General features: G+C 42.8%; 1 protein-coding gene across 1 annotated transcript in view; it reads left to right on the forward strand.

Moving 5' to 3' along the window:
• Window positions 1-13,943, forward strand: part of NUP37 (nucleoporin 37) — a 254,697-nt gene that overhangs the window by 212,050 nt on the left and 28,704 nt on the right. Inside the window, exons 4-6 of the mRNA XM_068109918.2 lie at window positions 11,792-11,882; window positions 12,418-12,599; window positions 12,746-12,796. Coding sequence (XP_067966019.1) covers window positions 11,792-11,882; window positions 12,418-12,599; window positions 12,746-12,796 — 324 coding nt within the window. The remainder of the gene's footprint in view (window positions 1-11,791; window positions 11,883-12,417; window positions 12,600-12,745; window positions 12,797-13,943) is intronic.

Below are 13,943 nucleotides of genomic sequence, written 5' to 3' on the forward strand. Positions count from 1 at the left end.
ATCCCAGTATTTCACAGGCAGGATGAGGTCTCAGTTTGTGGTGCCGTCCCTCGGATGAACGTTAAACTGGGCATCCCTTCTGCCGGCATTAGTTGGTGGACATTAAAGATCCCATGGCGTCCTTTCAATCGGGAAGAGTATGCGAGCTATTGTCAGCGCCTTGGCCAAAATCCAAATTGCTGTCTTGACTTCCTGAGTTGGAGTGGTGACCCTACCAAGGTTGTATGTGTAGCCTCGTAACTGCTTTGGCAGCACCATTGCTCTGCATACGGCATAGTACCTGATGATTATGATGATGTACCCTGTGGAGCCGCTTGTTCCAGAAAAATGCCAAGAACATTCTTAAAATGAAGTGAAGCTTCTCGATGGATCCCCTCCGGAATTTTCCGATTGCGGACTTGTAGAAGACCCCACTTCCACTCAAACATCTTCTCATTTCTGGAGCTTAATTGAAACATGTGATCTTCTCGAGGGAGATAGACCTTTTCAATCATCTGATGCCCTATTCAGTGCCACCGCTTATGCTGTCCTGATAACTTCCATTTAATCTTCTTTGCTGACGTCAACAAGTTTGTGGACGATGAAGGGCGACAATGATACTGTGCCGAACGTGATATTTTAAGGAAATAAAAACTGATAGCACTAATGTGATCATTTTGGAGGACAGTTATTTTTATTTTTTTGTCATGAGACGACCTTCGTAACCTTAAAAGTTTACATTCCAGATAGCCACATGGGACGTGGTAATTTGGAGTACACCGAGTTTATAAAATGCAAGATGAATAACTTGGAACAAAAAGTTGGGTTGGCCTCTTTGGTTTTCCCATCTGACATTTACCTCGTGGTGTTTGGAACCCAAGTTCAAATCCCGTGTATGTTGTTGATCTCTCCATTCTCTACTGTTATCGTTTGTGGTCAACGTTGAAGCACATTGATATGTCGAGTGCGTCATTGCCATGCATCCGATGCGTGTGATCACCACGAGCCTTGGACAATATGTAGACCAGATTATTGATGTTCATCCAATCATTATCTCGATTTGTTGGGCGAGATATTCATCCGTGATGAAAGATGCATCTTGCGGGGAAATGGGAAAACATTTTCGCCTGACTTTTGTCATTTGTATTTACTTCACGTTCCCACCAAGGATGTTGCACTTTGGGGATGTTTGCAAACTCTTCAATTAATCCAGATGGCGCGTGAAGAAACTGCCACATGATGTTTCACAAGACTTATACATACGCAGTTATTTGGATGCAAATGCTTGGCCATAAGTCAATGAATTGCTTCCAGGCCCATCATATGTTTTTGCCGCTGCCAGCGTGGAATTAACAAAAAAAAAGTTTGTGTTTCCCCCCTGGTGCCAACAGTTATTTCGTGCTATGGTCTTGTGATTTCAGTTTTGTGCTTTACGGAATGTTTTGGGAGTACGGCGGCTTTAAAACTACAGAACATTGGGAAAACTGCGTTTGGGTTTGCTCCGGGAATTTGGACGAAACTGATTTAAAATCCACACGATGTGAGTTTTCTCAAAACACGTCATTGTTGTAACAACCAAAATGTTTGCTTTTTGTTGTTATCCTGAAGTCCCTATTGAATGATGGGTCTGCAACTTCACTCTGATCATGTCTCTCTAACATTTTTTGTAAAATGTGAGCGGAATTAAAACTTAAACTCTTCAACCGTCAACTTTGGGACTTTCATCGACTTGATCTTGGTGAATGAGAAATTATCAGTTTTGTTCCATTACTCCTGTCAAACAAAGGAATCTTCTAAGATTTATTTGCCGGTTCATTTCCACACACATGAACAATGTTATACAAGTGTTTACAGCTCTAGCTTAGCGAACCTCTCATTCCTTATTTAAAGCCAATTAGGCTCGAAATTGGGTTGAAAGGCATGTATGGAAAGAAAGAGCTCAATTAGAATCCAACACCACAAGAGTTCAATGGAAACAAGCTCAACTTCTATCATACTAAAATATGCAATTTGGTGTCTGTCTGGCTGTTATGTTGACGGCGATACATTCGGTTGCTACTTTTCCCATCATAACCAAATTTGATAGGAGGACTAGGGGTCACACAATGGAGGTTGGAGTGACTTCATTTGTCCCCCGCCCCAAGGGGGTTTTCCTGCCAAGGGGATTGCATGTTGAGTTGTATATCTGTATTAAGATCGCTTATCATGGCATTTTTCCACAGCGGCTTTTCATAACAAACGTAACAAGAAAGAGCAATCAGAGATTGTAGACCCTCGCCAGGATGTGTTTTCAGTGGTTTTTAAGACTTTTGTGTTAAAACAAATATGGCGGCCGAACCACGTGACCGATGACGTCATCAGTATTATTTTTCTCCACCAATTTATCCCAAGATTGTGCTCAATAAATTTCATCCTGATCGGATGAAGTTTTGTACTTGTCGAAGTATGACGTCGTAATGGAGGCACCTATGACATCATCAGTAACATATTTTATTACCCATGGAGAGTTCTTTACAATGAACCAAGTCTCAATTTTGTCTATGCAGCGCTTTCGGAGATATAGAGATGCAAAGTTTTTAGTGTTTTCCAAGATGGCGGCAGAACCACGTGATGTATGACATCATCATTATTTATTTTTACTCCACCAGTTTATGCCGTCATGTCGCTCAAGAAATTGCATCTTGATTGGATGAAGTTTTGTACTTATCGAATTATGACGTCATAATGGAGGCCTTGTGACGCGAGAGTTAAAAATTGAGCACAGTCTATTCCAGGGCAAGACAAATATGTGTGTAAAGTTTGGCGAATCTATGTGCAATAGTGTAGACGTAGTACTGCGCACAAACAGACAGACAAACAGATGAAAAATCGGTCAGAGACCGAGGACTTTCCGGAATTTACTTATTTATCGGCCATTTAGGACAACTATGGCTGTAGAATCACGTGACCGATGACGTCATCATTAACATATTTTATTCCCCATGGAGAGTTCTTTACAATGAGCCATGTCTCAATTTTCTCTATTCAGCACTTTCGGAGATATAGAGGTGCAAAGTTTTTCGGTTTTTCCAAGATGGCGGCGGAACCACGTGACCGATGACGTCATCATTAACACATTTTATTCCCCATGGAGAGTTCTTTACAATGAGCCATGTCTCAATTTTTTCTATTCAGCACTTTCGGAGATATGGAGGTGCAAAGTTTTTCGGTTTTTCCAAGATGGCGGCCGAACCACGTGACCGATGACATCATCATTAACATATTTTATTCCCCATGAAGAGTTCTTTACAATGAGCAATGTCTCAATTTTTTCTATTCAGCACTTTCGGAGATGTGGAGGTGCAAAGTTTTTCGATTTTTCCAAGATGGCGGCCGAACCACGTGACGGATGACGTCATCATTTGGAAACAGTATATTAGAGGGCAAGACAAATACGTGTGCAAAGTTTGGCGCTTCTACGTGCAACGGTGTAGACGTAGTGCTGCAAACAGACAAACAGATGAAAAATCGGTCAGAGACCGAGGACCTGCCGGAATGTACTTTTTTATCGGCCATTTAGGACAAATATGGCGGCTGAACCACGTGACCGATGACATCATCATTAACATATTTTATTCCCCATGGAGAGTTCTTTACAATGAGCAATGTCTCAATTTTTTCTATTCAGCACTTTCGGAGATGTGGAGGTGCAAAGTTTTTCGGTTTTTCCAAGATGGCGGCCGAACCACCTGACCGATGACGTCATCATTAACATATTTTATACCTGTTACTATGATAACTTGTGAACCAGTGATGGGATTCTGACCAAATTTGGTACACTTATGTAGAATGATGTGGAGATGAACTAATTCGATTTTGGGCTCAAGGGGTCAAAGGTCAAAAGTCAAAGTCTGTAATATGTCTATAACGTGAGAACGGCTGAAGTGATCTAATTCAAACTTAGTGCACATATGTATAATGATGTAAAGATTAACTCATTAAATTTTGGGAAATCTACAAGTCTACAGTCTACAAGTCTACAGTCTAAGAGTCGGCCATCTTTGATCATATCGCGAAACAAAATTATGTGCATATGTATACTGTCATGTGTTCTCGTTCTGCCAATTATGAACAAATTCAGGCCATACATCTCTGAGATATGGTTGCAGATGCACTGAGAGACGGACGAGACAAAATCTATAGGTCCCCGTTCCATAAGTCAAACAGGGGCTAATAATAACGCTCATGATAATAGTGTAATATTAATGTTATTACAAACCAATATTAATACTAATAATATCCACCCTCCCCAAGGGATTTTCCTCCTTGGACAAACGCAGTGTTAACGTGAACAAATAGCTTTACTTTTGGGGTTTTGTGGGAGCAACAGCCCCTACCAGATGTAAAAAATATTATAAACCACAAACAAGTATTTTTACCTTTTTAAACAGTTGCTATTGCTGTTTAATATTAAACTGAAAGAAATTTAGAGGAATAACGACATCCGTGAAGGAATCTATGCTTATCACACCCAGCACAGACAAACGGATCTGAGCACAGACCTACTGTAATCTATATACCCCACAGATTGCTTAACCTCAATATGGGGCCATTCAAAAATTATGTCGAGTTGTGCAAGGGTGTTATGTTTGTTTGGCTAAAGATGGTCGAAGAAGAAATGCGGGCAAGGGGGTTAACAAGGGGAGATGCAAAAAATAGGGCAAAATGGAGAAGATTGTCATGGGGACCGCAAGGCTAACCCCCGCTCTTGCAGGGAAAATGGCCTTAAAATGCCTGTTGTTGTTGTTGTTGCGCAAGGGTGTTACCCATGTTCTATCCTCTAAATGCCGAGCATCTCGTGAGGAAGCAGCAATACCATTTTTATTATTCAGTATAAATCGGCCAGGATCTGAATTGAACCACCGACTTCCCAGACTCGGAACGGATCCTCTATCAAAAATGCCACGCAAAATGCCACAAAGTCTGGACTTTTGAATGTATTTTTTTTTTTTGGAATGTGTTAAGATTATTTTGACATTTGTCTATACTAGTATACCTGCTCACTACATGAGCGGTAGGGGGCCATGCTATTATCCTTATTATTATTGCCAATTATTATTACTATTACTTATGTTAGATCAGGTCTTTGAAAATATCAGACCTCACCACTCTAAATTTCTGATAAAATGTACTTCTGTAGGGGTGTCAGGGGTGGGGATTGCAGGGGGGGGGGGGGGGCGGAGAGGGGCAACATCGCAAGTCACAAATCCTCTTGGGGAGTGGTGATATTGATTCGTAATATCATTAATATTGTGCTATTATCATAAGTGTTGTTTTTACTTATGTAATGAGAAACGGCTTTTTTTAATGGAAAAACTCTTTGGAAGAACGCCACGGAAGCGGCAGGAATGGTCGTGTTATTAACCCTCATGGGGTATATAGACTACAGTAGATCTACTTTCTTCAATGTGATCAGCATTGAGATTTGGATTCCTCCAAATTTCTTTGAATTTAGTATTAAACAGCATTAGTGACTGTTTAAAAGGTAATCATACGTGTTTGTGGTTTATAATATTTTTTACTTCTGGTAGAGGCCATTGGCCCATTACTCTCACGAAAAAGGCACGATAAACTATTTATAAACGTTAATACGGAGTTTGTTCAAGGAGGAAAAACCGCTTGGGGAGTTGGAATATTATTAGTATTAATATTGTTTTGAAATAACATTAATATTACGCTATTAACATTCGTTTTGTTATTAGAAGCGGCCTTGGGAAAAACGCCACGATAAAGCTATCTTAACACAGATATACACCTCAACATGCAACTCCATTGGCAGGGAAAACCCCTTTGGGAGTGGAGCATATGAATTTGCTACAACCTTCATTGTGTGACCCTTAGTCCTCCTGCCAAGTTTGGTTTTGATTGGATAAGTAACGACCGTTTGTATCACGGTCAAAAATCGTCAGACAGACAGACACCAAATTGTGTATTTTGGTATGATAATATGTGTGTTCAGAGATTCCAATCCTGTAAGCCTGGTGTTGGCTTAACGGTTAAGGTGGCTGGCTTGAGATCTTAGGGTCTTGAGTTTGAGCCCCTATCGAGCCATTGAAATAACACCAGGTAGGTTAACCCAGCCTGTCATTCTTCTGAGGTCAGAAAAATGAGTACCAGCCTACTGGTAATGGGGGCACAGCACAGTTCCATCAGTGGCACAGCTGCGTTTCCAGAAATTATATAACCAGCAGCCATAGGTTGCAAAAGAAACAGCACCAACCCTACCTGTTGCATCTCTTCAGCCAAATGACTTATTATCACCGTATGTGTATACCTGTCCGACAGCTTGCGTTTTCTCAGCTTTTACTCTTCCTTAAATCTCTCAAGACGTTCTCCTTTGTGCGTGCCGTACTATTTGTTTTTATCATTGTTCTGTCAGGCAAGTTTTCCTCCCAAACTGTAGTCCTCCAAAATTTCAAAGAATTTATTTTATCCTTTCCACGAGTGTGACAGCAGTATCTCTTGATGTGATTTGTTATACTCGTTTCTTTGATTCTGAACTTCAAGCTTTCTCGTTTTGAAGTTCAAACCTTCAAGTTAGAGTCAATAAAAACGGCAGAACTTTTGTTCCACTCCAAGTGGTTCTCATAACTCTCAAATTGGGTTCAGTTGTATATTTGCTGTAACTCCTTGTTTTTTGCTTCTTGTTTAGTTTGTTGCTCAAAGCAATGAAGGTAAAATAGATTTTCACCCCCTCCTTCCAACCCTCCTCTCCCACATGACTTATGCTTAATAGATTTATGTCTCTTAACTCAAGTAATTGTCCAAACATCTTTGTTGTTGGCCCACATATGTTTCATTATCATTGTACAAAGCTTTACATCCACTGCTGTTTATCCACAAAATCACTCGGCTGCCTTTGATTTGCTTCCCTTCACCACCTGAATTTACTTTCAGGATTACATGGTGAGTTGCATTACCCTTTCTGTATGCAAGTTATCTCTAATGAGAGGAGGGTCTGTTGGCATCAAATAATAACTGTACATTTTGGGTTACTTATGAGGCTGGAAAGGAACAAAGTTAGGTTGAGATGTTGTTGGTGCTGCGAAGAATATGAATGAATGAATGATCGTTTTAAGGCCATTTTCCCCGCTAGAGCGGGGGTTAGCCTTGCGGGCCCCATGACAATCATGGTTCCCTGTTTGAGGCGATGTTTTTTTTTTATGGCCGGATGCCCTTCCTGACGCCAACCCTTGGTCACGCTCTTACGATGCGCATGGATACAGTGTACCTATTCTAAACTGGGGTACACACCGGGATCATTCATCCCAGCAAGCTGGTACTCAATTTGCCGACCTCGGAAGGATGACAGGTTGAGTCAACCCACCTGGTGTTAATTCAGCGATCGACCGGGATTCGATCCTAGGATCCCAAGCCGGCACCCTAACCGCTAAGCCAACACCAGGCTTGTTGGTGCTGCGAAGGACAGGAAGTAAACACCTGGTAGTAAACACCTGATGGATCTTCTTTTTCATGAAAGTAGAAAAGACTGCAGAAGGTTTTCTCATGACTTCTGCCACCAAAGGTGGACAGCGGATATGTTTTCACCCCTGTTTCTGTCTGTCTGTCTGCGAGCAGAATATTTTTTTAAAGTTGTGGACGGATTCGGACGAAATCTGATGGACAGGTTGGGTATGGGACAAGGACAAATTGATTCAATTTTGGTGAAGATCCGGATCCGGATACTAGAATTTTAAAAGTGATTTTTGGCCGTTGAGAGATAGGGCCAAAAACTATATAGAGCATGATATTTCAAAACGTTGTGGATGGATTCAGACAAAACTTGGTCGATGAGTTGGGTAGATGACAAGAACAAGCTGATTCGATTTTGGTTCAGGTCTGAACGCAGATCTGGCCTATCGGTGGGATACAAAACGTAAACTGTTCAGCCTGGAGGAGGTACGTGCTCTCCCGAGTGCCATTCCAGTTGGGTATGAAATGCTGGTGTGTAGGTGATGTTGCTTTTTCCTTAACAGAAAATCATCTCCAGACAGTATTACGTGGAGTGTTTCGGAGGTAAGAGAAAGAGTAGGATAAATGAGTTGAGGTGCCACCAAATGTTGGAACCAGCAAGGAGTTGCTGGTGTGTCGCTCAATGATAGCAGGAAGGTCATGAAGGACAAGGCCTGAACAAGGCTGTAGAAAATCAACACATCGCTGATGGGCAAGCAGCCGACCCTCAGCCCAACCTTCGGGTGGAAGATTAGACTGATAACCCAAGGCCTTGTTGTACGTAACATTAAGGAGAAACGAATGGGGTGCAGGAGACTATGGCTGGAATATTTAATTGGATTCCATATTGCAATGGAGGAAGGACTTGCACATCACCGTTATCTACTTGACGTTAAGGATGGAGGTGGCAGAGGAAGAATGCATAATTGGCACATGGTCGGGTCATGACTAGATTTGAAGAGTGGAACTCTCGTCAGTGTTAAACCAAAAATTGTAACCTGGGGATTTAAAGGGGTTAGGCAAATCTGCATGAGGTGGTGTTGGAGAGAGACTACCTGTGCAATTGCTGGTGAAAGCATCAAGATCTTTGTGGTGGTAACATGGGGGTAAAAGGCATCCCACTGACGGTGAATCAGCAGGTAGTTGCAATAAGCAAAAGAATCAGAGAAGAGGGGAGGAAACCCCAAAAGTAAGTTGATTGGGTTCGGTAGAGTTAATGCGGGGTGAGGGAATGTCACGCGTAGAGATGGCAGCATGAACCTGAGATGATTGTGGACTGCCAGCATGAGATGGTATTCATCCAAATCCTTAAGGGAGAACAATTTAAAGAGCTTGCACATTGCATGATGTTGTTTTGTTTTGTTGGGACCGCGTGGACGGGAAAATGGTCGGAGGACATCTAATTCTGCACGAAGGTGATCCCAGCCTGACCCGGGAGTTTATTTAATAACGGAGCTTGTGTTGAACCTTGACGTGCAACCATCGCCATAACACACAGCCAATCATCTGTAGATTACAACAATAACGTTTTAGTAATTATTCTTAGTTCCTCCCTCTTTGTCACCTCACTTGCCACCATCTTGATTCTCGGCACGTGCATTAAAGGGGGGAACGCGTGCTCATGTGATCGGATACTGACACTACGATGATGAATTCCCTCAAAAATCTACATGCATTGGCCTACCTTCTGTTAACAAAACTATCCGTCAAATTTGACCAATCCTCGAATTACGGGCATCTTCGGTGTCCTAGGGTGTTTGCCTTTCACTGAAGTCTTGTTGTTTAATCCTTCATCATTCATTGAACATTCATTTCGCAATGCCTCATCATTCATTGAACGCATGCGTGCGTGCTCTTCCATGATCTGTAGCACCTGTATTTTCAAAACAATTTAATAACAATAATAATTATATCTTGCAAAAAAGGCCAAGTTTGCATAAACGCAAGGGCACATTTGTAGCTTGGAAAATGGAATCTTGGAAACGGTCCTTATTTTATTGGCTTTTCAATTGGATTTTATTTACTATTCATGCCTTTTGTGGTGGGGCCAGTAGACCAGTGCCAGGGACCATAATGGTTTCCTGCGATTTTTGCCTCCATGCTCCGAGACTTCAAACCGAGCGCAGAGCGCCGCAAGATGTAACAAATGGCCGGTGGGTTCAAGAACTACCGTAGCCGTAGGAGGCGTGTGGCTCCTGCCCCCTTGGGTTGAACCGCGGTTACTGTGATTTTTCAGGAAGGATTTGAACATTGGCTTATCTCTCCTGACAGCTGCCACGGTTGTATTTCACGTGTCGGTTTGATCGCTTTTTATCATGACCCAGCAACATTTCACCGTGACTCCGGTCTTATCATCACTGCGCTGTGCTCTTCTTTCTTTACCCGATGACAGATGGGCTTGGATTGCTCACTCCAGGGTTGAAAGTTTGGCTGCGCTGTTCACATGCCCAACGATAACTTCTGCTCGCTTCAAATACCAATCGCTCCTGCCTTGTAGAACCAAAACGAGGCGAACAAACTCTTCTCTTTGTGTTGGACCTTTTGTTGCGGTCATTTCTTCTAGTACCACTTTAAAGGCCCCGATTACTCTCACAATTGATACATTCAGTCGCTACTTAACCCATCATAACCAAACTTGATAGGAGGACTAGGGGTCACACAATGGAGGTTGTAGCGACTTGATTTGTCCCCATCCCAAAGTTGGTTTTGCCTACCAAGGGGATTGCATATTGAGGTGTATATCTGTATTAAGATAGCTTATCGTGGCACATGGATTTTTGTTTTTGTTTTTGCTCAGAGTGCCAGTGATACCTCGCCAACTCTTTGGGAAAGACAAAATGGGATATTTAACGTCTAACAGCTAATGCTAGCAGATGGGACACCGAGCCTAGCGTCCCACCTGGGGGATGCTCCATGCGATGCAATGCCCTACCTGCAAAGCACCAATCTGGCAATATATGGCCAGGTAGGGAATCAAACTCACAACGACATAGCTGAACATTAGGTGAGCTACCTCTGCATCGTCCTTTCGGACCCTGGTCACATGTGCATGGACAAAGCAGCACCGTTTGTATAATATGGCAGCTGATTGACCTCATCTTCATTCAAATGATGGGGTTTTTTTGGACATTTGGCGCAAGCTAACTTCAATCTCCTTGAAGAGCTGATTGCTTTGAAGAAACTGTGTTTGCATTTCTTGTGCATTTATATAATTACTTTTTACATTCACCGCATCTGTTTATGAAGCAAAGGGGACATCAGAAGTTGGGTGCTGTAATTGCATAAGCTTTGGCTTTTTCACGTTTTCGGTGCTCGTCTGCCATCTTCTGGTTGACCTACTCATTTCATGGGGGGGTCGTGATGTTGCTTTGCCGAGGCACGTGCCATTATGGTTTTGGCGGGAGATCCCAATTTCTTCCCGAGGTGTCGTGTGGTTGCCACGGCCCGTCACCGCAGAAGCTACGGACATCCTTTTGTTCTTGGTGGGTTTTTATGGTTTCAAAGCGAGTTTTGTTTTGTTTCATTGCCCGGTTTGATAGACGAGCAAGCGTCCTTTGCCGGCTGAATGTGGCGTGAACAGGGCACCTTTGATGCGAAGGGACTTGAGATTTGCAATGACGTCATGCGCGATTCCTCTCCGGCAAGGTCTCCGTTTCGAGAAATGAGATCCGAGCCACGCCCACGCCCCGCCCACCACGCACCCTTCGCACGAATCAGCACTTTTGCCACGCCAAGTGCGCACATGGCGGCCGTGCCAACACCGTCCGTGCGTCTTCGTGCTGGCCGGCCGTGCCTCGGGGCACTGTTTTATAAAGGCTGACACAGTTAGGGCACGCATTGCCCGGGGAAGAATGGATGATTGTAGTCGGGACGCTAACGGAGGCTGTGCCGCTCGCCAGACATAACATGTATATTTTGCTTTGACAGCAAAAACACAACTGCACTTACAGCTTACATTGGATCGTCATTGCCTGGGCTTCTTAATACCTTTTTTGTTTTTATTTTTTACTTTCCTTTCGTCATCCGTTTCCTTCCGTTTGTCCTTTTTTGTTTTTGCACCGTTTCGTTTTCCTCTCTCTAATTGGTTATTGTTTGCGCATTAAACATGCTTCTGTACGCGCTTTATACAAAAAGGTAACTATTATTTCGAAGGCATTGCAGTGTGCTAACAAATCACAATACAGAGTTTGGATAGTGGAAAAACTGCATTCTTAAAGTTTGTAATTAAATTTCTACCCTCGATGCTTGGGCCTATGAAAGCTTCCTCGAGAGCTTTTGATGTTCAATTTGGTTTTCACTCTTGAACTCATTTCACCCCCAGAATCTGGACTCTGGATGGTGTATCAAAAGCCTTTTTTTCCTTGAAGTTCTCCGGAGTAAGCGTTTGCTGGTTGCCCAACGACCCGGACAAGGTGGGCCCACTCGCTCCGTCCAAACCCTGTCCGCTTGCCCGTCGAGCTTCCTTGTATGTTTGCATACAAAACTTGCACAGAATTAATGGAGTACAACTGGTTAAAACGATATTTTAAAATGAGAATTGCCATAATATCTGAAAACATTTCAGGAGGACGTTAAAGTGGAGATCTTGTCGCTTCCTAAATGCATTGTCATGTCAATGAGACACCCATTCATTGAGTGAATTATAGACTTCAATATATATGTATATTCGTTCAACTTTTGTTTAACAATGGCACAAAGGCAGTTCGTTTCCAAGGAAACAATACAGTTAACCTGCTGTTTTTACGATCCGGACGCGGATTTACAGTTTTCATGATTGCATCAGCAACACAGGGTTGTGAATGAGATTCCATAATCTAGGCCATATTTAGAGGTAGAAAAATTGGGATCTTTAAGAGGGGCGTGGGTTAGGGTTGGCAATTGGCAACAATGGAGCAAATGAAGGGAAGGTAGGAGGAGGATTGCCATGTGATCACATTTGCTTGACAGATCCTCGTGGCGGAAAAGGCTGGTGCGGTGCGATTGTACTCCTTGGTGGACGGGGGGCCTCTCCTATCACTGGAGAGCGAACGAACTACTTTGGCGACTGCAGACTGGAGTGGCGTGGCCAACCACTACGTGGGTGCAGCTGCCGGTGCCGAGTGGCTTGTTTGGGACCTGAATTTCTCCAGGTGTTTTAATCTGTCTAATACCCTTTGATATCATTGTTATAAACCATAATTATCGAATACCCCCTCCATCCTCCCCTATTGATCCTTTTGTCAAGCTGATTTATCATGACTTCAACGTTCTGATCTCATGTTCTTCTATTGCCCAGTTTGCCTCGACAACGCAAGCACGCGCATGTTGACGGAGCACACCAGTTCAAGTAAGGCCCATTTGAAATGTACCAAACTTGCTGTATGACAACACAGGAAAAAAAACAAGTATTTTAAGATAGAATAAGCAACATATTTCTACTCAAAGGCATCACAATATCATTTTAAACCCTGGTATTTCATCTCAGATATATATTTGAAAAGCAAAACATCTCAGAAAATTAGTCTTGTCCTTCCTATCGCATTATTGCTTCTCTTTGTTCTTTTATTTCCCCCCTTTAAACTTCCTTCAAGATGAGACAAACTATAAAATGAGTAGTATGTTGTCTTCTCTGAGAATTCAAGTGGAATCAGGTAAGGATTTGCCATGGTGGAGTCGGCCAAATCTGAACGAGGAAGTTTGAAGTGTCTTCTTCCTGGGATAGGCGATGTCAGACAGTGAAACAAAGTCGTTCAGGAGAGTGAACCAAAATGGAAGGTGGAAACCAAGCATCAGAATGACTTCCAACGTTTGCTAGATCGGGTGAAATGGCTGCAGCGCTGCCCGTCATTGAGCTGATGGACTGTTTAACACATGGTTGCATCATCAGAAAAGTCGTATAAAGGTTCATCCAAAGAGGTGTTTTTGTAAACCAGTTGCAGGATTGATCCCAAAATCTTGTTGTAGAGCCCAAAGGCCTGCAGCTGCTTGCCACTTGCAAGCACGGATGAAATTCAACACCAGGTAGACATCAAAATTGAGCCTGCATATCAGCACCGATTTGAAATAAAATAAAATAAACAAAGTACAGTCAAACCTGCCTTAGCAACCACCTTTACAGAACGACCACCTGCTCATAGCGGCCACTTAAATTTCCACTGCAGACAAAACGTGCGTTAAATAACCTGTACGGAATAATCACCTGTCTAACGCAATGAGCGACCTCCAGATTTGCTTCCCTTCGCAAACTCAAACCTGTACCCACAAGGGTTATTGATTCCATTGTAAATCAGTAAATTCAGTCATCTATCCAAGCACAGTTTTCACACAAAACACACCGACAGATCTCTTACAAATGTCGGCGATCCATACCAGAGTCCAGACCAGACTGGGTGATGTAATGGTGAGAGTATCCGCTCCATGTCTATGATCGATAACAGACTGGGTGGTGTAATGGTGAGAGTATCTGCTATGCCTTTGGGAGGTCGGTGGTTTGA

Source organism: Myxine glutinosa, chromosome 1 (genome assembly GCF_964187855.1).
Source record: "Myxine glutinosa chromosome 1, kmMyxGlut1.1, whole genome shotgun sequence".
NCBI classification, from domain to species: domain Eukaryota; kingdom Metazoa; phylum Chordata; class Myxini; order Myxiniformes; family Myxinidae; genus Myxine; species Myxine glutinosa.